General features: G+C 44.2%; 1 protein-coding gene across 1 annotated transcript in view; it reads left to right on the top strand.

Annotated features, from left to right (window-relative positions):
* The first annotated feature begins 1,426 nt into the window (after positions 1–1,426).
* The window catches only part of LOC107146379 (death associated protein), a 55,759-nt gene continuing 34,308 nt past the window's right edge, over positions 1,427–22,877 (top strand). The window contains exons 1-3 of the mRNA XM_015490457.2: positions 1,427–1,516; positions 9,764–9,848; positions 11,980–12,076. Coding sequence (XP_015345943.2) covers positions 1,442–1,516; positions 9,764–9,848; positions 11,980–12,076 — 257 coding nt within the window. The 5' untranslated portion in view covers positions 1,427–1,441. The remainder of the gene's footprint in view (positions 1,517–9,763; positions 9,849–11,979; positions 12,077–22,877) is intronic.

The raw sequence follows: 22,877 nt of genomic DNA, 5'->3' as shown, positions 1-22,877 counted from the left end.
TTTTGCTCATAACAACAAAAACAAAGAGCCCCCCAAGGCCTGGAGGTGTTGCTAAGTGATAGAGTACCTGGTGCCCTGAGTGCTATCGGTAGCACAGAAAAAACAAAATACAAAACACAAGCAAAACCACCCTCGAAGGGATTTCCTTTAAGGATAGCTCTGATCTTTAATTCCTACAGCAAGGTGTCCCTGCCCAGCTGCCTGTAGCTCTGTGCTTCTGTGTTGGGAGGAACACCTTTATTTACCCTCATGGCAGGGTTGACACCGCAGAACCTTGCAGCAGCAGTCTTCCTGAGACTGTCCACTCCCCCAGGGTAGTGAATTCATTCAAGTATATTTGCTGGAATGATACCAAATTAAAGTAGCAGTAATTAAATTGCATATATAGACATATCCATATGGAGATTTTTAAGATCAGAATTATCAACTGTACATGTTAACTCTCTGGGAGAAATTTTCATGCAGAATTCTAATTTTGCTTGAATTGTAAACTACAAGGCTTTTGAATTAAAAAAATTAATGATTTATTTATGCCTAACAAGAGAAGAGGCAATTTATTTTCACCTATATATCAGTGAACTTGGGTTCCAAGTTTGGAGACAGGCCACTCCATTTCTGTGGGACTCAGATTTCCTCATCTGTGAAATCCCAGGATGGCATGAAGATCTTCCTCTGGATAAGTCCCAGCACACAGTCTTTGCTGCTGCGACTCTTCCAAGCTCTCACCTGCCCCCCTCAGGATCAAAGCCCCTAGGTCAGTTAACCACAGTAAACTCCAGGGATTTCAGGGCACACCTCTTAACCGAGGGGCCCAAGTCTAGCAGGAGTGCTTTGGGTAGCTGTCTTTGTCACACAGCATTTTCAAGGCCAATAAGACTTGGCCAGAATTGAAGGAAAGGCCTGGGCTCTGAGCCCAGAAGCCTAGGTAGACAGGTACTTGGACGGTACAGTACTTGGAAATTGCAGTATTGGCTCTGCAGTGCTCCTGGGAGGCATGCTTTCCCCAGTTTACAGAGGACCTGTGTGCAAGCCTCTTTTCCCAGGAAGCTCCCAATGTTCTTCAGTCTGGTATTGCCAGAGAGTAAGCCATTCTGCCAGCCACTATAATAATCATCAAAGATAGCCAAGAGCATAATTCATAAATTAAAATAATTGCCTTAAAAACTTTGGGAACACTTTTATTAAGTGCTTAAATTGGATAACAGACTTGTGCTTAAATCCATAATCAGAAATAATAAAATTCTCTTACAGTGACTGTCTTGCTGTTCTTTTGTGTTTTCTCTTTATTGCTGTCTGGATCAGGTCTCCTCTTCCCTCTCCCCACAGTAGTCCCATTTTCTTTATTGCACTTACCTCTCCCTGTCTGCCTCTCTTCTCCTGGCTTCCAGGGCTGGGTCTTATTGAAATATCTTTAAATCCCAGGGGTCTCACTGTGCCTGGCATGAGATACTCCACAAACAGCTTTCTCCTGGGAGTTACTTCAGGCCCTTTCTCACCTTCTATTCCCCAAAGCATGGTAAGCTTCCAATTTCCCTGTGTGAGACCTCTCCATTGTGTGCTAATGGTGCAAGCGGTCCCCTTTTCTCATTTAGGTTGAGGAATGCAGGAAATGGCAGACTGAGTGTAATACTGTGCCAGCACAGTTCTAAGCACTTGGCACTGTCATTAACTTAGTAGTCACCTTAACATTGGGACCCTGAGGACAGTGCCATTTAAAAAACTGTCTAAACTGTTTGGAGTATGTCTTGCTGACTCCTCTGAGCCAGTGACCAGGGGACCAGCCTGAAGGGCCTTTGCTGCTTACAGCCAGACAGGGGACCCTGTCACTTGCCAGGTGCTGCCTCTGAAGGTGTGATATCATTGGGGCAGTTTGTAAAGGCTTCTGGTTAGTGTGAAAGGAAGGTTCTGTGCAGATACAAAGTATCGTCACTTGAGAGTGATGGATGACCTACACCACATTCTGCCAACTCTTTGCAGAAGAAATCCATTTAGTGACTGGAGACCCCACCACTGTTCTCCACTACAAAATATTTGCAGAGAAATGGGGTGAAGAATGCTTATTTTATGAGAAGTTTTGCAAAACTGGATTAGCAAAGTTAAAAGTAGTGAGATTCCTTGCTATTTCCCCCAACAGCAGCAATAGCCTTCCACAGCAAAAAGGAGGACATGATTACAAGCCATACTGTTACTCATCTCTGCCAGTCTCTGTGGGTTTTGGCAGTGATGTGAATAAATACATGTTGCTGGCCACATTCCCCTGCCCCCATTTTTCAGAGGAGCCAAAACCATGTGTCAGTGAGGTCTCGTAAGTCTGATATGATAGCATTGAATGTTACTAATGTTATATACAGTTTTCTTCAAAAAGTAGGTGGCACCCCCCCCCCATAGAACTAAGTCAAGTGAAAATATGAACATGAACCAGTCGGTCAGTCATGAGTTAAGGGAGAATTTATAAAGTTGTGGGTAACATTTCTCCCTGAATTATCTTCCTGTAGGAGGGTTTTCAAGTTATCCAGGCCATTCTACTGCTAGAAATGCGAAGCTCCGTTGTCTTTTATTGTATTAATCATATAGTCACAGACTGCCCAACAGCATCCTCATGTTCTCTGCTAGATGCAGGTCAGAGGTGTGCTTTTGGTTCCAGCATGCCAAGGGGAAAATATCCTTCAGTTATTGTGTGGTTGTTTTGTTGTTGTTGTTTTGTTTTTGTTTTTTTAAGAAGCTTCTGGTCAGGCTGGATCACAGCCTTTCTAGGTTTTACTGTTGTTCCCTAGCCACCTTTGGTTATTTTCCCCTTCTAACATCTTCTATGTGTGTCCTTTTCATTTCAGCCAATGCTCTGTGCGTTCTGACTTGGTTTTATGAATAGTTTCCCCTTCTCAACCTCAGAAGTCTTTGTATTTATATAAAGGATATTCACTTTTGTAAAAAGTACAGTAAGTGAGCTGAACAAATTAAGGTTTATTTGTTTCCTGGGCGACGCTCTTCAAGAAACAGTACAGAGGCCCAGACCCCTCCTGCTACAGGACACTGCTGTTTCAAGGCAAAGCCACTACAGAGGGGGATAAGTGTGGGTCAGCATGCTTGGGGCCCGCAAGCGGCATGCTTCACTGGGTTAGTTTTTATGACTACTATAGCAAAACACAATAACCTTGGTAGTTTAAAACCACTGTAAACTTAAAATCATTACACATGAGTGTATTTATTTAAAGTCAAATGGGAAACAGGCCACTGTGTTTGTTTTAGTAACTGAAAAATAATTCAGTTCTTTATTATCTTATGATTCTGGAGGTGAGAAGTCCAAAACGAGTCAAGGTGTCAGCCGGGCTGTTCCTTCTGGAGGCTTTGGGGGAGAACGGTTCCCCTGCCATTCCCAGAGTCCAGAGGCATCCACTTGCCTTGTGGCCCCTGCTCAGTCTGCAGAGGCCACAGTGGCTCCTTACATCCTTCTTCCATCACAGCCCCCAACCCTGACTCTTTCTCTACTCTTGCGTGTTTGAAGACCCTGTGATCACATGGGCCATGAGGATAATGCAGGCAATCTCCTCATGTTCAGATCAGCTGATCAGCCTCTTACTCCCAGCCTTGATTCCCCCTTGCCACATAGCACATCTAAGGTCCTGGGATGAGCAACACTGTGCTGCCCACCAGTCACTTTTCCCATTCCTTTGTCTAGGACCCAGTTAAATGGCCCCAAACCAACTGCAAGGGACGCTGGGAGTAGGATAGGCAAATACCTGAGAGTCCCTGCCTCAGCCAACAATCCTCACTGCCGGGCTTCTCCTGAGCACCTCCAGGCAATGGATCCTACTTTCCCCTGGCATTTTTAGAACTAATTTCTTTCCCTAAATTCAAGGTTCCCTACACTGCTGACCCCCACACTTCTCAGCTTGAAGGGGACATGGTTATCTGCCCACCAGGGTCCCCTTCCAGTTCCCCACCCAGTTTGTCCTTGAGGTCAAAGCTGTGTCCTGAATGGAGTAAACAGCTATGGAAGACACACCCAGCCCTTCTAGCTGAGTCAAAGCCCTCAGGGCCTGTGGTCCTTACCGTGTCCTGGAAAGTGATATAGTAAGGCCTGAGTGCCTTAGCACCTTCACAGTCATTCTCAGTGCTCAGACGCACTTCCCTTCCTTCCATCTGGGGTGCAAGTTCAGCAGCGTATTGGGGGCTCAAGTTTTAGCACTTCCACCTGTGTATGTGTACGTACCAGAAAGCCCCTGTCTGTCCCCACAGTCTGGGGTCCCCCACAGCTGGTGTGCTTTCAGTCCAGATGTCAGAACCCAGTGCCCCACAGCTTCTCTCTGCCTCTGGCCTCTTATTCTTTCCACTTTGTCTTGACAGGGCTCTGCCCTGGGGTAATGAGCTTCCATCGAAGGGGGTTCTTGCCAAGTGGTTCTCTCCTAGTAGAGCCATTTCTCTTGACTAAAATAGATGGCAGCCCTTGCCCTGTGCCTCTCAGGAGGCTCACCCTCCAATCTCACATTGGAGGGGAGGGGAGATCCGATTCCATGTGCTTATCTGCTACCACAATGCCCTAGCCATCAGGTTTAATCCTAACCTACACACTCTGCTTGTTTTCTGTTTTGTTTTTTCTTTTGTTTTTCCTACCAGAATGATCCTCGGAATCTTCATTTCTTGTAGTGGATTAACGTCCCTTTGAATAACGTTTCAATAGCCCTTCTTAGGCAAGAACAAAGGCAGCAACACTTCTAAGTCACGCTCCAGTCTCCACATTCAGTGCTTTGGGGACTTTTGTGTGCATCCACACCCTTCCTCTTCCCTGCTGGGCACCACACTGGGGCTCACAGGGCTCCTCAGGTACTGAGTGACCCTGGAAAGACCCTTCTCTTTCCCCCTCCATCTTCATGCTATAGATTTTTCTAGCCAGCTATTGAGCATTACCAATAGCTAGCTGCTAGTGACTTCCTCTCACAGTTCCCTCCTGGAGGGGACAGAGTACTCTGGACCTACCTGTAGGCCCCACCCTACACTGAAGAGCCTCCATGCTCTGCATCTTGGAAGGATCCCCAGCATAGGAAGATGTGGGTGTGACTGGGGAGCAGATCTTGGATCTCATCCTGCTGTGCTGCTGGCTGCCTGTGCATGGTGGCTGCTGCTTCAGGCCCTGCCCCATGGGGAGCTGATGAAGTGGGACCATGCACAGGAGTGCCCAGGGCAGTACCCGCACAGTGATAGCAAAGAAAGCAGAAAGTGGGAGGATTGTCCAGGATCCCAGAGTCTCTGGAAGCTTCCCTGCTTAGGTGGTGAGGTAGTGGTGACTACCTGGTAATGGTCAGCTGGCCACATGATCAGCAGCAGCACAGTGGCCAAGCACTTTGCAGGCCTCTCCTTGATTCCTCAATGACCCGGAGGTCATAGGTTGATGCTGTCACCACAGGGAGGAGACATTCAGGCACCAAGGATTTGAGCACTGTAGAGGTCTCTAAGCATGCAATTCTAATTTGTAAAACCTGCCTGTCATGGTTTAGTTGGGAGGTGTCCCCCAAAAGCTCGTGTGAGGTAATGCAAGAAAGTTTAGAGGTAAAATGACAAGTCATCAACCCCCTGATAGGGATTAACTAGGTGTTGACTGCAGGCAGGTAGGGTATGGCTGGAGGAGGTGGGTGGCTGGAGGGTGTGCCTTTGGGGACTATATTTTGTCCATGAGGGGGGAGCACACGTGTTCACTCTCTCTCTCTCTCTCTCTCTCTCCACCACCCCCCCGCCCCCCTCCTCTCCTCCTTGCTGGTCATGTCCTGACCTGCTCTGTTCCACAACACCCATCTGCCATGGTGTGCTGCCTTGCCCTGGGCCCTGACGGCACTGAGGAATGGAGTTGGCCATCTAGGGACTGAGACCTCTAAAACTGTGAGCCTCAAATAAACTTTTCCTCCTCTAAACTTGTTCTTGTGAGGTGCTTTGGTCACAGGAGTGAAAAGATGACTGAGACCCCACGTGGTGAGACTAGCTAACAGCTATGCACCTCCTATGTACCAGGCCTGCTGGAGGGATTTCCAGGGTGCCAGTTCACATAGTCCTCAGCTGTCTGTGGGAGGAGGAATACTGTCACTCTCTTCACAGAGGGGGATCTTGAGGCACAGAGAGCTTTGACAGCTTGCTAGGCACATTCACACATGTGCAGATGCCTGGGCACACACGTGCACACACATGCACACAAACACGCAGGCAGGGGTGGAAGTGAGCCTGAGGGTCTGGCCCCAGGATCATGCGCTTCTCCTCTGCATAGCACTTATGCTGAAAGGTATGTAGTTCTTCCTTAAATTTGAAGCTTTTGTTTGAATAACAACCACCAGTACAAAAATTAGAGTTTTTTTCCTGATGTCTCACAAAAATATCTAGATTGGCAAATAATTCTGCAAAGATTTCCGAGAAAATAATTCTGCCGTTATAGTTTTACCAGTGGAAAGTTCTTGAGACATGGATACAACAATCACAATAAATTTGTGTTGTCATATTTTGGGGCAGTATTGCAAGTTAAAATTAATCTGTCTCAGCCTTGAATTATTATTATTGTCACTTCTTATTGCTGCATTAATTACCAAACATACTGAGAGAGATTAATGAAGTTAATTGTTTTTAGAAACAGAATTAAATGCAAGTGCTAATGCTGGGTGACTAGCCCTGCCACTGAGCCCTTATTTCAATGAAAGAATGGACAGGCCTTTCCACAGAGCTTTCAGAGACTTGATTATTTCAAATGTCACCTTGATGCTCAGTATCAGTTTTCTTTGTAGTGGTTTCACAGCCCTTTTTACTTTTAGTTAGTTTATGGAATACATCTGTGAGTTACAGTTCAAAGGTTTTATGTCTGCCAAGTAAAAATGACTCAGAGATTATTTTTAAATGGGCACCTGAATGAGTTTGATAGGGATGCCATAACAGAATACTAAGACCTTTCTTTCTCACAGTTCTGGAGGTTGCAAGTCCAGGATCAAGGTGTGGGCAGGTGTGGTTTCTCCTGAGGCCTCTCTTTGGCTGGCAGTTGGCTCTTCTCTCTGCCTTTTTTCTGTGCACATGCATTCGCTGCATCTCTTCCTTTTTGGGAGAGGGGTACTGGGGATTAGGAGCCACATCCCTAGCCTTTTTAATGTTTTTATTTAGGGACAAAGTCTTGCTGGGTTGCTTAGGGCTTCATTAAGTTGCTGAGGCTGGCTCTGAACTCACAATCCTCCTGCCTCAGCCTCCTACTGGGATTATAGGCGTGCACCACTGTACCCGCTTCTTATAAGGACATAATCTTATTGGATCAGGGTCTGACCTAGTTTTAACTTAATTACCTCTTTAAAGACACACACTATCTAAGGTGTTAAGACTTTGCATTTTGGTGGAACATAACAGCATCTCTAATCAATTTCTGAAGGGCATGGGATCAAGGTGTGAGAAAAGGAAAATGTATTGTGAAAAACATTTCATGGAGGCTGGGGCTATAGCTCAGTGGCAGAGCACTTGCCTAGCTTGTGTGAGGCACTGGGTTCAATCCTCAGCACCACATAAAAATAAGTAAATAAAATAAAAGGCATGCTGTCTGTGTACAACTATGAAAAGAATTTTAAAAAGAAAAAAAAATTCATGGGACGATTCTAGGCTCTTCTTTTGGTCAAAAACATAATTCTCAAATTCCACATTTCAAGAGAGTGGAAAGTCATTTACTGTACTGCAGAATTTTATTTTCAAACTCCATTTCTAATGGGGTACTACACAGGCTGGGAAATCTTAGATTTAAAAGCTGTCCACTAATAGTAGATTTCTCTCTCCCCCCCCCCCTCCCCCAGATATTGAACTCAGGGGAACTTAACCCCTGAGCCACATTCCCAGCCCTTTTATTGTATTTTATTTTGAGACAGGATCTCACTGAGTTGCTTAGCATCTCACTGAGTTGCTGAGGCTGGTTTTGAACTTGTGATCCTCTTTCCTCAGCCTCCTGTACTCAGCTATCTTTTTTTTTTTTTTTAAATCTGAGTTTAAAGTGAGAAAAATCCTTAGAAACCAAAAACAAGGAACTGAAATTCAGACAGCATGAGAGTTGGCCCACAGACCCCAGACTGTAGCATAATGCTTCATGCTCAGAAGCCAAACCCTGGGGGAGACATGGCAGAGGGGACCCTCCCCAACAACACAGTGGAATGGCAAGGAAGAGTCCCCGCAGCCTTGGATGTCAGCATGGGCTCTGAATGGAAGCACAAATCTCCTTGAGAATTGGTAAATGAGGCTGGCTTCTATGAGTGGGGTTCAGATTACACTGTCTGGTCTGGCTGTTCCATCCTAAGAAATCCTTGGTAAGGACTTTCAGGCACCTTCCTCTTGATCTAGTAGATCACAAGCAGCATTTCTTGAAAGAATTGCTGTCTACACCACGGGCCCCATAAGATCTTCCTGACAGGCCCGGTGAAGACAAGTGTGTGATCCACAGTCGCCTGCATGAGAGCAAGAAGGAGCAGACAGAAACCAACAGGATGACTGACTCCTAGGGCCCCAGGTGACAAAATATCTGCCTATACAACTCTAAGTGCACATACATGTGTGCCCAAATGGTTAAGTTTATTATAATGGGAAACATGAGAAAAGAAGCAGAGCCTATCAAGTAAAGACCTGATGAGTTGGAGACCACAAGTCATAAGCTCTCGCAGTCAGACGCAAAAATGATTAGAAATGAATTCCTAAGATAAAAAGCAGATCACTGAACAGGATCCTATTTCTTTCTTTCCAAAGTAGAATGCCCCCGCTCCATGAAAGAAGTGGTGGGGCACAGGGAGATTGTAGTTCCAATCCCAGACCAGCATGGGCACTGTTTAAACTGTTTAAACACAACCATTTATTTTACTTGATGCCTGTTTTGCCCTCATCTGAGGGACAGCTGCTAGGATACCATTGTCCCTGAGAAGCAAGCATCATCGTCTTCCTGAAGTCTGAGAAATTGAAGACTAATCAACTTGGAGCATGTGAGGCTGAGGTGACTTCACAGTCTCTTCCTGTTCATCAGCATTATCAACTTGCCCTGGACTTTTGTGAACCAGCAAGGTCCACCCAGATTTGGGACCCTGGAGGAGCTGTAGTGACAAATGGACGGTACTGTGGGATGTGGCTGCTTCGTGGCCAAAGACCCAGTAGCTGCCCTGAGTAGAGCAAGGGTGGGACTCCCTGAGGCCTGCATCAAGAACCTGGGGTAAATGCAAACAAACAAAAAAACAGCCCTTCCTTCCATCAAGCACTCCCCTCCTTGAGAATTGGTAAAGGAGGCCCGTGGTGTAGACTGCTGTTCCCTCCTTTGAATGTCTCCATCTTGGAGTTTTCTCCCCTTTATGCAGATTAAGCAACCACTGTCCATGTAAAATAACAACTGTGCTTTAAAGGAAACAAGAAAATAGTTTATCCTAAGCCAAACAGGAGTGGCTGTGGTCTGGGAAGTGGCACTACATGACATACTCCACCATGCAACTTTTACAGCCACAAAACAAGGGAAGTCCTAATCAATACATTTAGCAAACATTTGGCGGGTCATCAGGTAGGCTGGCTATAGCAGAGGGAGAAAAATCTTTCCTGTAGGTTTAGCCATTACCTTAAACATGCTTAGCTTGGTGGATGCTTATAGGTCTGCAAAGTTTAGTGGTTTATTCTGAGTTTTATTTGAAGTTATAATGGCAGATACAGGAGTTGAAATTAAGTGGCTACTAAAGAGCCTAAGAAATACCAAGATGCCTGGGATCCCGAACTGAAATCTTCCATCTCTCCACAATCGCAGTCCTCTTGCTCAGCCAGTCAAGCAGTCTGCAAGATCTTCTATATGGGTGCAGCTTCTTCAGAGAACCTCAGCTCCACACCACCGTGTGAGGTCATCTTTTTGGATATATGGCTAGTATTTCCAAACTCTATTCCATGGGACACTGTGGTGCTAAAAGATGATAACAGCATTACTGCAAAACCAAAAATAGATCAAAACAAAAACTGAGTCATATGCATCTGGGGCCAGGCATACCAGTAATCCTAGTAACCTGGTAGGCTGAGGCAGGAGGATCACAAGTTTGAGGCCAGCCTGGACAATTTAGTGAGATCCTGTCTCAAAATTTAAAAAAGGCAGGAGACTGAAATGAGGAAACTATGTTTTATGCATTTATGAATATGTCAAAATGAACCCCACTATTATGTATAACTATTATGCACTAATAAAAAATAAACACTTCTAGATAAAGAAAAAAAACTAAAAAAGGGTTCGGGATGTTGCTCAATGTAAAGCTCCCCTGGGTTCAATCCCCATTGCGTCCATGCACACACACACACACACACACACACACACACACACATACACACAGAAAAAAAAAGAAAAAGAAACATCTGGGGGGAAACTGCATGCTCCATGCCCCTCATAAAGCTTCATGATGCACATTAGCATGCTAAAGGGCCCCAAAATCTCTCTAGAAGAAGCCCATTTGCTTTTGTTTAACCTAGTACTTCCTACACCCATTAGATCCTGGTGTCCCATGTCCCACTCTTGTCCTCCTTGTAAGATAGTATTAAGATGTTAGTGTTTGGCAAATGTGAATCAAACTACTATGAAATAGCACATCACACCCACTAGGACAGCTATAATTAAATAGACAATGACAAGCATGGACACATGTGCAGAAATCCTCACACCAGTGAGAATGGAAAACGGCGCACAACTGAAAAGCAATCCTGGTTCCTCACCAGTGTAATGCAGAGTCAATATGTGACCCAGCCATTCGTTCCTAGGTACAAACCTAAGAAAATGAAAATATGTACACAGAAAAAGTCACATAAATGTGTTCAAAGCTTATTATCCATAATAGCTGAAAAGTGGAAACAACCCATATATCCACCATGTGATGAACGGAGGAATGGAACGCGGTGAGTCTGTGTGATGGAGTGTTTTGTCCTTGAGAAGGATCGAGCCCTCACACTGCAGCACAGGCGAACCTGAACACGTGCTGTCTGAAAGGAGGCAGCCACCCAAACCCATGTGTTTTATGATTCCATTTCTATTCCAAGTGTCCAGAAGAGACCAGCCCAAGTAACTGTTGTAACTGGTTGCTGGGGGACAGGTGAACAGGGAACAACTGTTTGTGGGTATGGGATTTTCTGCTTGGGTGACGGAAATTTATTGTAGTGATGGTTGCATAACTTTGAATATACTCAAACCACTGTATTATATAATTTACATGGGTGAATTGTACATAAGTTAGATCTTGATGAAGCTTTTGGTGGGGGAGATTGAACCCAAGGGCACTTAACCACAGAGCCACATCCCTATCCATTTTTTATGTTTTATTTAGAGACAGAGTCTCACTAAGTTGCTTAGGGCCTTTCCGAGTTCCTGAGGCTGGCTTGAACTCACAATCCTCCTGCCTCAGCTTCCCGAGCTGCTGGATTACACGTGTCTGCCACCATACCCAACTGCAATGAGGCTGTTTTTCTAAAAACAGAATGAACATCTACCAATAGGAGGGTTTCACAGCACAGCCTGGGAAGGGCTGCTCTGGACATCTTTGCCACTCCCGACTAGGCTCTGTGACTAACACAGTAGCTGTTCTGTGTCACCTGTGACTATGTCACCTATCAAAAGCATCACTGGTATTTGAGAAAATAATGTTCACAGGGTAGGGCAGGGTTTAGGGAGCCCCTGTATCAAGAAGATGTGCAGAACTAAGCAGCCACTGCTCTGCATGCTTCACACTTTGATTATGTGACTGTTCTTATAAAATACGTGAGAGGTAACCAAAAAGGGACCCCAGAGTCTTGGAAAGTTTCTAACATCTGATAATGATAAGAGATAGCATTGCACAGGTAACACATTGAATCTCCTCCAAACCACACTACCCCCTACCCCCAGTTAATGATTGTCACTGCCAGGGTCTCCAAACTGACTTGTGGCCACTGGGCAAACCTCTGAGGCAGTTCCCCGTCTGTACTAATCATACTTGCCCTTTGTTTTCATTTCAGTGAAAGCTGGTGGAATGCGGATTGTGCAGAAACACCCACATGCTGGAGACACCAAGGAAGAAAAAGACAAGGATGAACAGGAATGGGAAAGTCCCAGGTGGGAGACGTCTGGTGACTCTTAACAAACTTTGCAAATAACGATCGTTCGGTTAAACATTAATGTTTGTTCTTCCTCTGTTCTGATAACTCCTGGGCAGCTGGACCTGGGCTGTGTATTCTTGCTTTCCCTGTCAATGAGGTAGAGTTCTGTGTCACTTGGGCAGGAGACAGGGCATGTAAAGTACACCGTTTTCTCTGTCGACAACCCACGAGCCCAGGCAGGTGCAGGGACTGCATTGGTGTTGGCAGGCACAGGCAGCCTCTCTGTGCCCTGGGTAAGTCAGGGCCCCTCTCTTCCTAAAAGCTGAGGGGCTGTGCCAGCAGGAGCAGGAGACCCTGGAGAAGCTTACTGGCCCCTGGGTCTCCGGGGGGACACAAAGCCACCATCATTTCCCTCCAGGCCCTAGTGGAGGAAATAGGTTAATTCTTGGGACTGCAGGTCCTGTACACTCTAGGTTTCCGTTTACTATTCCAGAGAAGTGTGCACTAACAGTCTGTGGACTGCAGTTCTCCACTGGGGCTACGTTCTGAAACCCCTGGGAACCCTGAGATACTACACTAGTTGAATCTTGGCCATCTGCGCAGTGGGATGGAGAACTTCTGGTTTAAGAAATGTTTATGGGAAAACCTTACGTGACATTTCTGCTCCCTTTGGGTCTTGGAACCTCTCTGCTTACCCTTCTGTTGGGCATCTCTTCTCCTTGGAGGTTCTGAGTTCAAGCTTGGCTCAAGGGCCTCGTCCTTTGCTGTGCTTGACCTTGCTATGTACAAGCAGGCACCACAGACACATGCACCTTTCTAGGTGTCCATGAGGAAGAATGTGAACATCCAATTTTCTGCTTATAACTTGTCTCCAGACAGCAGAGGAGGAAACAAAGGATGGGAGGGAAGGAGGGTGTGGACAGCAGTGAGCTCTTGCTCCTGTGGGCCAGGAACACAATCTGACTTCATTTCACTCCTGTAGTGCTGAGCAGCAGGTAGTATTCTCCCCAAATTACACACAAGGAAATGGGATCCCACATCACGCTCCTTCCCAGTTAATAGAGCAGTCATTTAAATGCAGTCTAGTGGAGTTCAGAGAAGGCCAGGCTTCCAAAAGGGAACTCCTGGGAGTGCACACCAACAGGAAGGCAGGTGTACTTGGTACCATGTGTCTGGTGGCAGGTATCCCCCACTGGGCATTTTCCATAAGCCTTGTATGGGTGCTTCAGTTTATAGCCTCTCCTTCACCCAAAAGATTGCTCTCTCTCTGTATAGACCCAAGGTTTTGAAGCAAGCTGATCACAGAGTACAGACCCAGTCAAGCACTACTTAAGGGGAAGACATCTGCATGAAGTTTCTGTGCAATCATTTCCCATTTTGAATTGAGTCAGCAATGTCAAAGAAAGTTCAGCCTAAGTCATGGTTTTATTTTTTTTTAACTCTTTTTGTCCATTTGTTTGATGCTGGGGTTGAACTCTGAGCCCTGCACATGCTAAGCATATACTCAAATTCTGGTTTTAAAAGAACAAAGCAGTTTAAAGAAAATTCCACGATTATTTCTCACTGACTGTTTTCCAGAGCTGCATATGGGTTGCAAGGGCAGCAGTAACTCCTCCAGGTCCACACCCTGGGGCCCAGGTTGTCTCAGGCTCCATAAAGGTTGGGGTTTTAGAGAGTGATGTACATGTGATGCAGTCATGCAGATGCCATCCAGCTGCCAGGGCACAGGCACCTGTCACAAGCTGCTCACTGCCCTCCAGCCAGGTGGGCTGAATGCTCACCTGTAGGGACCTGTAAATAGTGCAGGTGAAGTTTTGCCTCCATAGGGGACATAGGGAAACTCACAATTTCAGAACATTCAAGAATAGAGGGCAAGAGGATCTGGCCTACAGTGGTGTCCTCCTCCGGGACACCTGCTGCCGCCGTCCTTCCTCAAGATGCAGGAAGAGGATAAGAGAGGGAAGGCGCTGCTGGAGTGAGGTCCTGCATGGGTAGGGAAGGTGCCTTTCTGAATGTCACTGGGGCAAGGACCCATGGCTTGTCCCCTGCCCAGTCAAGTGCTGAGAAGCCTAAGTCGCATGCTTAGAAATAAGGGCAGAACAGTTTGTCAGTTTTCTTTCTACTGATTTGTCCCTGAAATCAAATACAGCATTTATGGAAGATGAGCAGTTTAAATAACCGTGCCAGAGGATGAACAGTGGAAACGGAAAAGGTGGCTCTCCCCAGCGCTTCAGATCCCTCCTTCACCAGAAAGATCACTCTCTCTCTCTGTGTAGACCTGAGGTTTTAAAGCAAGCTGACTACAGAGTACAGGCCACAGCTGACTGCTGGTTATCCAACCCAGTGACAGGTGGCCCGTCAGTGTCCTGGCCAGGACCGCTCCCCGGGTCTGTCTTGACTTAGCAGCTGTGTGGGGTCTGCAGACACAGTCAGGGGCTTTGCTTGTCAGTCTCTGCAGCTGAGCTGCAGTGTGTCACTCTTGTCCTCTTCACCCTGGCTGGCTCCTGTTCAGCATGGTTTAAACCAGTGACAGAACACGCGGAGTGCAGGCAGCTGTGCTCTTTAGCTTCTGACCTGTGTCGCCAACACAGCTCTAAAACCTCGCATCAGGCCGTGGACCTGTATAACCACTTACTTGTACCACAATGCCCACCCCATTTTCCTGTTGGTAGTTGAATATTTGGTAATCATTAATCTCTCTTATGGAGAGCAGGGAATCTGCCTGTTCTAAGTGCTCTGTCCCCCCTTAATTCACTGAATTCTCATAACTGCTCTGTTATTTTCACTATTTCAAAGTTGACTAGTGATTATTATCTTCATTTCAGATTCTAATCTCTTTTTGGTGGCTCAGAGTTAGGTGAGTTTTCTAAGGTCACACAGCAAGTAAGTGGCAGAGTGCTGGCAGCTGGGTCCAGATTCTTCACTCTTAGCCGTGAAACTGTGCCTGCCGATTCCCATTTCACATCAGGTTTAATGCCACTTACACCTTGGTGTTAATCTGCCCCTCATAGAGATGAAGAAAGAAGGCTTAGGGTGGTTATCCAACCCCATGATAGGTAGCCAGTCAGTGGCCTGGCCAGGATTGATCCCTGAGTCGGTCTTGACTTAGAAGCTTTGTTAGTCAAGTTTTCACTGTGAAAAAATACCTGAGAGGCAACTCAAAGGAGGAAAGACTTATTTGGCTCATAATTTCTGAGGTTTCAATACATGGGCAACTGGTTCCGTTGCTCCGGGCCTAAGGTGAGGCAGAACACCGTGGCAGAAGAGCACCGCAGAAGGAAGATGCTCACCTCATGACAGCCAGGAAGCAGGCGGAGGGTGGGGGGCATTGTGAGGAAGGGGCCAGGTCAAGAGGGCCCCACCTCCCACCCCATCAACCACCCCCCAATGCCATTAAATTACGAGCACATAGATTAATCACTTCCCAAAGGCCCTGCTCTGAACACTGCTGCACTAGGGACCCAGCCTTCAACACATGAGCCTTTGGGCTCCAGAACTAAACTGTAACAGAAGCCCAAATCTCAAGTTGTTACAGAAGCCCCTGATCAACGTAGCCTGCAGTCTGGATCCTTTCTCAACCTCATCATTCTGAGGTTGCCTATGACATTGTCTGTGCTTCTCAAACCCATAATCCTACCCATCTTCAGCCTCCCCATCCAGAGATGGTCTAATTGTCAGCTTACAACAAGGTTTCAGGGGGCTGGTTTTATTTTACATATGGAAAGATCTTTTTATTTGCAGAATTTGTAAAACATGAAATGATCCTCTTGGGAATGTCATATGGCCTATGACTCATCATATCCCAATCCTAAAGTTTTGTGTTTTGATGCAAAGTTCTTCAGATATGATGATAAGTGCATTGTGTTGGATGCCAATTTCCTCTTTCAACATAGATCTACATTTACAAACTCTTTGTTTTTATTTCCCAAATATTTACAACTGTTCTTAATTTACCAACTCATTTCTGGTGGCTTCCTTCCCCACTCATTGAGAAATCATACACTGATTACAGAGAAAATGAAAATTTGGATCATTGAAAAGGTTATTATGTGACCAATAGAAATCCCAAAACCTTTACTAGTAATTACTTTTGTTTTGCAAATATTTGTGTAATTCTTGCTCCCTTTAATCTTGTAATTTTCCAGAAATTTAAAAATAATCTCATGCTGCTAAGTTGTTTTGAGATGGTACCTTTTTAAAAAAAGGAGAAGAAAGTGGCCGGAATGTGAAAATGTTGCCCAAGAATTCCCATCAGGCTGCATTCTAGTCATCTATGAGTCTTGACATCCAAGGAGAGTACAAGGTTCCTTGTGCTCTCCTTAGTGGCTGCTAGATTCCATCTCATAAGTGACCCAATTGAGAAAAGCAGAGGTTGTCCTCAGAGCCTTTTGTTGGGCATAATAAAATGATGTGCCCAGCTTCACTGTGAACAGGAGAAACTGCAGGTGTGGGATGGGCTCCAAGAGTCAGGATTCACTGAAGGAAACGATTAATGTTGAGTATTATGGAGGACCTGCCATGAACCAGGCTTAATACAAGACATTAAAAAGCAATGAGTGTCAGAAAGAGTAAACCAGAAATGAATGAGCTGTTTAATTTGTTGTTTTGGGTTTGGGTTCAGAGACTGAACCCAGGACCACTTTACCATTGAGCCACATCCCCAGCCCTTTTTTATTTTTTCTCACTAAGTTGCTTAGGGCCTCTCTAAATTGCTGAGGTTGGCTTTAAACTTGTGATCCTCCTGCTTTAGCCTCCCCAGTCACTGGGATTATAGGTGTGGGCCACCATGTGCAGCAAATGAATGCATTTTGTTGCCACCAGGATTGGGAGGATAAAGAGTAGTAAGAATGATTGGATGGAATGAGCAGTCAGGATCGGGAGGGAGCAAGCAGCTCCTCACTGAGCTTGGATTTTCGTGTCCCTCTCAGCTAGAACCATGATATTGTTCCACACATCCAAGAAATAAGCAAACCATTGACATCAACCAAATGCAGGAGTGGGGGATCCAACCTGCATACAAACAGTAACAGATGAGGCTGAATGCACTACAATTGATTAATATGACCACATGGAAGGGAGTAGGAGGTTGCCTAAGTAACTTTGTAAAACAACATTTTGGTTGGATACTGTAAGGCTGAAGATAAAAAAGCATCACACCCCAATGTCGTACTACAGTTAGTAAACAGTTTTCCCACAGGGGGTTGGGGTAGCTCTAAGTTTATACTAGAATTGAACAAGTTGGTAAATATGTTGTAGATCAAGTTTCTCACTGCCAGAACAAGGGGTCACAAACAGAGGGAGGACTGAAATGGACTTTGTGCTGATGGATGGGGGAGGAGATAACTGTCAGAACTGATGGTTTTAGATGGGTGGGTGGATGGAAGATGCATTATATACATACATAGGCACCAAAATAAATGAAGATGAGGGGTTAGTACACATACGAGTATTTCCTGCTTCTATGCCCTGCCTCTCTTCACTGAGGGGACCTAAAAACTAACACCCATGCAGCCGTAAGCACCTAGGGCTGACATCTTGGTTTCTACACAGTATTCCCAGTCATGGGAACAGGTCCCTTGAAGAAGTTGTGGATTCCAGGACCACAGCAAGGAAAGGACTAGATTAGCCCAGAACATTTGTAATGCCAGAACATAAGGAAGTGCTTCAGAAAGGCCCAGGCGTGGCAGAACACACAGAGGCCCACTCACAGGGTCTCTTAATGCCAAAGTTGAAACAGTCTGCCACAAAATATACAGCCGCCACAGCAAAATTGATATCCACAAGTCCACACTGACATGAACAAAGAAGGAAGGGATAATACAGCTCTTCTTTACTGAATAATTCCAATTAATTAAAAAAAAAGAAGGAGGGAAGTAGAATATCACCAGTAGGCAAAAATTACAGTAATTTTTAAAAATATTTTTGTAGTTGTAGATGGACACAGTATTTTTATTTTATTTATTTATTTTTATATGGTGCCAAGGATCGAACCCAGTGCCTCACACATGCTAAGCAAGTGCTCTACCACTGAGCCACAACCCCAGCCCAGTATAGTAATTTTTATAAGCAAAATTCACCAGTAGAAATTAGGTTTGTGGGTGTAAATTTGAGAATGACCAGAATATTTGCATAGTCTCAAAGTATTTTCTTCAATATATTTATTAGTTATAAGATAACACAGAGAGAGTGTCTTTACAGTAGAAACCATGAAAAGGACATGTGTTTATGGGATGAAGAAGGCAAGGGTTACCTGCGGGACCCCAGCTGGGGAAGTGCGTATTGATGACTGAGTTTCTGCTGCTTGTGTGAACATCTGTGAGCGACCCTGTGAGCACCTCCAGGGTTTGCAAGTAGGCAAGTGCATAGCAACAGGGGTCTGTGAGCAGAGAAGATGGACTACTCACTTACTATGTGGCCCTTTTAGAAAAGTTTGCCAGCCCCTATTTTAACTTAGTCTACCTTCAAAAAATGTTCTACTTCATAAACAATTAAGAACCTTACAACTGTATACTTCTAATTTCCTCTTCCCCACTTTGTGCTGTTGTCAGATTCTTTACTTCTATCTATACTCCAAGGAATAAATGCAGATAACTACTTCACTACTCACTCTATAGCAGCACAAAAGCCCTGATCTGTGGCAGTTACTATCTTTATGGTGTAAAGCCTCCCACCATGGCCAGTTTTAAGTGAGCAACATGACGTTACTAAACATGAACTTGTGAAGAGATGCTTCCAGTCAACTCTGGCACACTAGTGGCTACAACCAGTTATTATTTTTTGTTTTAAAGATCAATTATCTTTTAAAGAGATTTAAAGAAAGATGTGAGGTATTTGTAAAGGTCCGTTATGTATTTCCACAAAAACATCTCATAGTGTAGAACTCTGATTTGGCTGTGGCTTGAGTGTGTCTCCCAAGGGTTCAGGTGTTGAGATTTAATTTCCAGTGTGAGGTCTTAGGAGGGTGAAAAGTTAATATGACTATGGTGTTTAGAGGTGAGGCTTCTAGGAGGCAATTAGGAGTAGATAAGGTCATGAGGGTGGAGCCTCCATGATTGATTCTGGTGGTTTTTTAAGAAGGGGGAGGGAGACCAGAGGAGACCCCCATACATCTGCACTCTGTTCTTGCCATTTGATGCCTGCACCACCTTGGAACTCTGCCAGCAGGAACGTCTTTATTGGATGCAGACCCAGGACCTTGGATAGAACCATGAGCCAAAATGAAACCTCTTTCTGTTAAAGTTATTCTGCCTTAGATTTCATTATAGTAACAGAGAATGAACCAATACAGTGTAAGAAGGTACTCATCTGCTAGGGATGAATTCTTTCTGCTTGTCTCTGTCTGAAAATGAATTTGTTTTGCTTTAACTTTGAAAAGATGTTTTCACTATTGAATTCCTAATTATGTTTTTTTCTTCTAATACTTTAAATGTGACTTTCCATTGTCTTCTGGTCCCCATTGTATACAGTGAGAAATCAGTGGTATTTCTTATGATTGTTCCTTTGTGTAATAATTCTGCTTACCTTTGGTACCTTTCAAGATTTTCTCTTTGTTTTTGTTTTTCAATAGTTTGTGATTCAAGAAGCATGATTTTCTTTGTATTTGTCTTATTTAAGGTTCTCTGAGCTTCTTGGGTTTATGGTTTAATATTATCCATTTAGAAAAATTGTTAGCCATTAACTTTGTAAAAATTGCTTCTGCTTCACTCTCCTTTTCTAAGACTCCAGGTGCTTCATTAAACCAATGGTGTGCCCTCAGGTCTCAGATACTCTGTCCTTCTCCTGTGCCCCGACTCTTTTTCATATTTGTATTTCTGATTAATTTCCATTAGCCTGTATTCATGACCACCAATTCCCTCCTCTGTTGTACCCAGTCTCATTCTAAGTCCCTCAAAAAGATTCTTCATTTCTGATATCCTGTTTTTTCATTTCTAACATTTAAATTTTTAAAAAATTTTTTTTAAAAATTCAGAGTTAAAAATTCAGAGTTATTTTTTTTTCCTTTTTCATTATTCTTTTTTATTTATATATGACAGCAGAATGCATTACAATTCTTATTACACATATAGAGTACAATTTTTCATATCTCTGGTTGTATACTAAATTTTAAAAAAAAATCTTAAAATTAAAATTTAAAAATTTAATTTTAAAATTATATCATTTCCATTTCTCTGCTGAAATTTCCTATCTTTTCAAACTTTTATCATAGTTATTTTTAGATTTATACCTGATGAATCCAACATCTGGGCCATGTTTTCTGGTTCTGTTTTCAGGTCTGTTTTCTAGTTCTACTTACTGTTTATTTCTTTTCAGTGGATCACATCATCTTTTCATGTGTCCAATAACTTTTAGTTGAAGTAATAACTCATATGTGAAAGAATGGCAGTGGCAGAAGTAAGAACACTGGAGACTGATGTAAATGATTTTTACTCTAGTCCAGAAAATAGTATGCCTTTCTGATCAAGCTCATTCGTGTGTGTGTGCACGCGCACTGAGCCAATCTAGTGTCTCTACTGGGCCAGGGCTGTGTCATTCCTCTATTTGGATTCAAGTGGCCACAAATTTCAAGTTAAGATTTGAAGGTGGGATCATAACCTTCCCACTACTTATGGTCTAGATTTTGAGTGCTGAGATTTGTCTCTGTTTTCCTGTCCTGGTCTCAGACATCAGCAGGCCCCTTGTGTGATGCTGACATGCAGTGGAAGGTTCTCTGCTCCCCTGCCTCTCCTACCTTGCCAGGCCTCTCCATGGTACTCTGGGCGAGGTTTGGAGTGCTGGCAGGAATTATATTTGAAATATATATTAATGCCTCAAACCATTTCAGGTATTCAACAAAGGATAATCATTATTTTTTAAAACTGTATTTTGAAATAATTTTAGACCTACAGAAAAGTTGCAAAAAAAAAGTACCAAAACAATCTCATCTACCCCTCACCACACTTCCTGCATGATAAGATTTTTACCTTGTTTGCTTCTGTTTCTTACTATTGTATACATCAAATCTTCATCTGTCTACATGAACTCTCTCCTGAATCATTTCAGAATGAGTTCCAGATATAAAGCCTTTTACTTTTGAATGCTTCAACTGCCTTACTTAAAACAAGTATCCCATGAGCATTAAAATCAGGAAATTAGCATCAAAACAGTAATTATCTAATCTGCAGACTTTTTAAGATTTGATCAGTGTCCCCGGCTCAGATTTCTATCCAGGATAAAAACTTCATTTACTTATGACTGTTTAGTCTTTTCCAATCTAGAGTGGTCCTCCAGCCTTTTTTCAACCTTCCATAGCCTCATTGTGTTTAAAGAGTGCAAGTCATTTATTTTGTAGAATGTCCCTCAACTTGACTTCTCTGATGTTTCTCCATGATGGTGTCCAGGTCGTGTTGCGCAGGGATACCACACCTATAGGATGCATCAAATCAGAAGGCACATGAGGTCTTCATGTCCCTCTCCTGGCAGTGTCCACTTCATCAACCTGAGTAAGATGGTCTCTGCCAAGATTCTCCTCTGTAAACTTTCTATTTTTCCCTTGGTTATCAGTATTTGTCTTGTGGGGAAATAACTTTGAGGCTATCTAAATGTTCTGATTCTCATCAAACTTTGACCTGCTACGTTAGCATTTACTGATGATTTTTGCCTGACAATTATTACTGTCAGGGTATGCTTTTTAGATTTTTGGGGCTGCATTAACAAAGTACCTTAAACCAGATAGTGTTCCACTGTTCTTCGGGCTGGAAGTCTGGAATCCAGGTATCATCTGAAGGCTTGAGGGAACCCATTCCCGGCCTCTCCCTGGCTTCTGGGGACTTACTGGCTGTCCGGCGTTGCTTGGCCTGCAGATGCATCCCTAGGATCCTCTGCCTGTACCTGGTGCTCTCCCTCGGTCTTTCTCAGCATTTTCCCTCTATGTGTCTGTCTCTGTGTCCAAATTTCCCCGTTTTATTGGATCAGGGCCACTCTGATGACTTCATTTTAACTGATTACATCCGAGAAGTCCCTATTTCCAAGTAAGGTCATATTTTGATGGCCTGGAGGTTTAGGACTTCAACACATTCTTTTTGGAAGATATAAGTGAACCCAAACAGATGCCATATTGTGATCCATGGCTGTTTTTAAAGGTTCTCTCGATAAAATTCATTGTTAAGGAATAAAATATTAAGATCTCTGAAACTGAAAAGTGGCACAGCTGTGAGCCAGCTGGGATCTCATGACCTACCTGCCTGAAAGAATGTCTGTCTTTGAGCTGAGAGCTGTGGTCTGCAGGTGTGACTTTAATGGCTCCTTGTGGCGAACCAATGTCCATACCCCCCCACAAGTCCCAATGTCGTATTTTGTATACAGGCTGGTTGTCGGCTGCCTTTTAAAAGAGTACCTCCTTCTCCCCGTGGTATCTGCAGAGATGCCAGTTGAGCAAAGATACTGAGCGCCAGCCAGCACCAAGTCCAGTGTTGCTTTGGATCCCCTACAACAAGGCAGCAACAGCCAGCCCAGGTGTGGTGTGTAGGGGCCACAGAGCCCTGTCCTGCCAAAGGCAGCCTTTCCATGTATTCAGTGCCTTGTGTGACATACCATGTCCTTATGAGGTAGCTAATTGGTTGTCCCCTGATTGTGGACTGACAAGCCTCAGTAATGAAGCTCTCAGAAGGCACAGCGAGATGCTCAGATCCAAAGCACTTGAAAGGTAAATTTTATGGCAGCACAAAATGGTAATAAATATCCAGTCTGCCCTGGTAAGAAAAATGGGAAGAGTAGTGCCTATTAGGTGGCTCTTCCATTGGGGCTGTCCACATGAGCCTCAGAATTAATGCTCTAACTCT

The sequence above is a fragment of the Marmota marmota genome, unplaced genomic scaffold (genome assembly GCF_001458135.2).
Source record: "Marmota marmota marmota unplaced genomic scaffold, marMar, whole genome shotgun sequence".
Taxonomy (NCBI): Eukaryota; Metazoa; Chordata; class Mammalia; order Rodentia; family Sciuridae; genus Marmota; species Marmota marmota.
The sequence above is the reverse complement of the archived record's forward strand: the minus strand, read 5'-3'. Positions and strand labels throughout refer to the sequence as shown.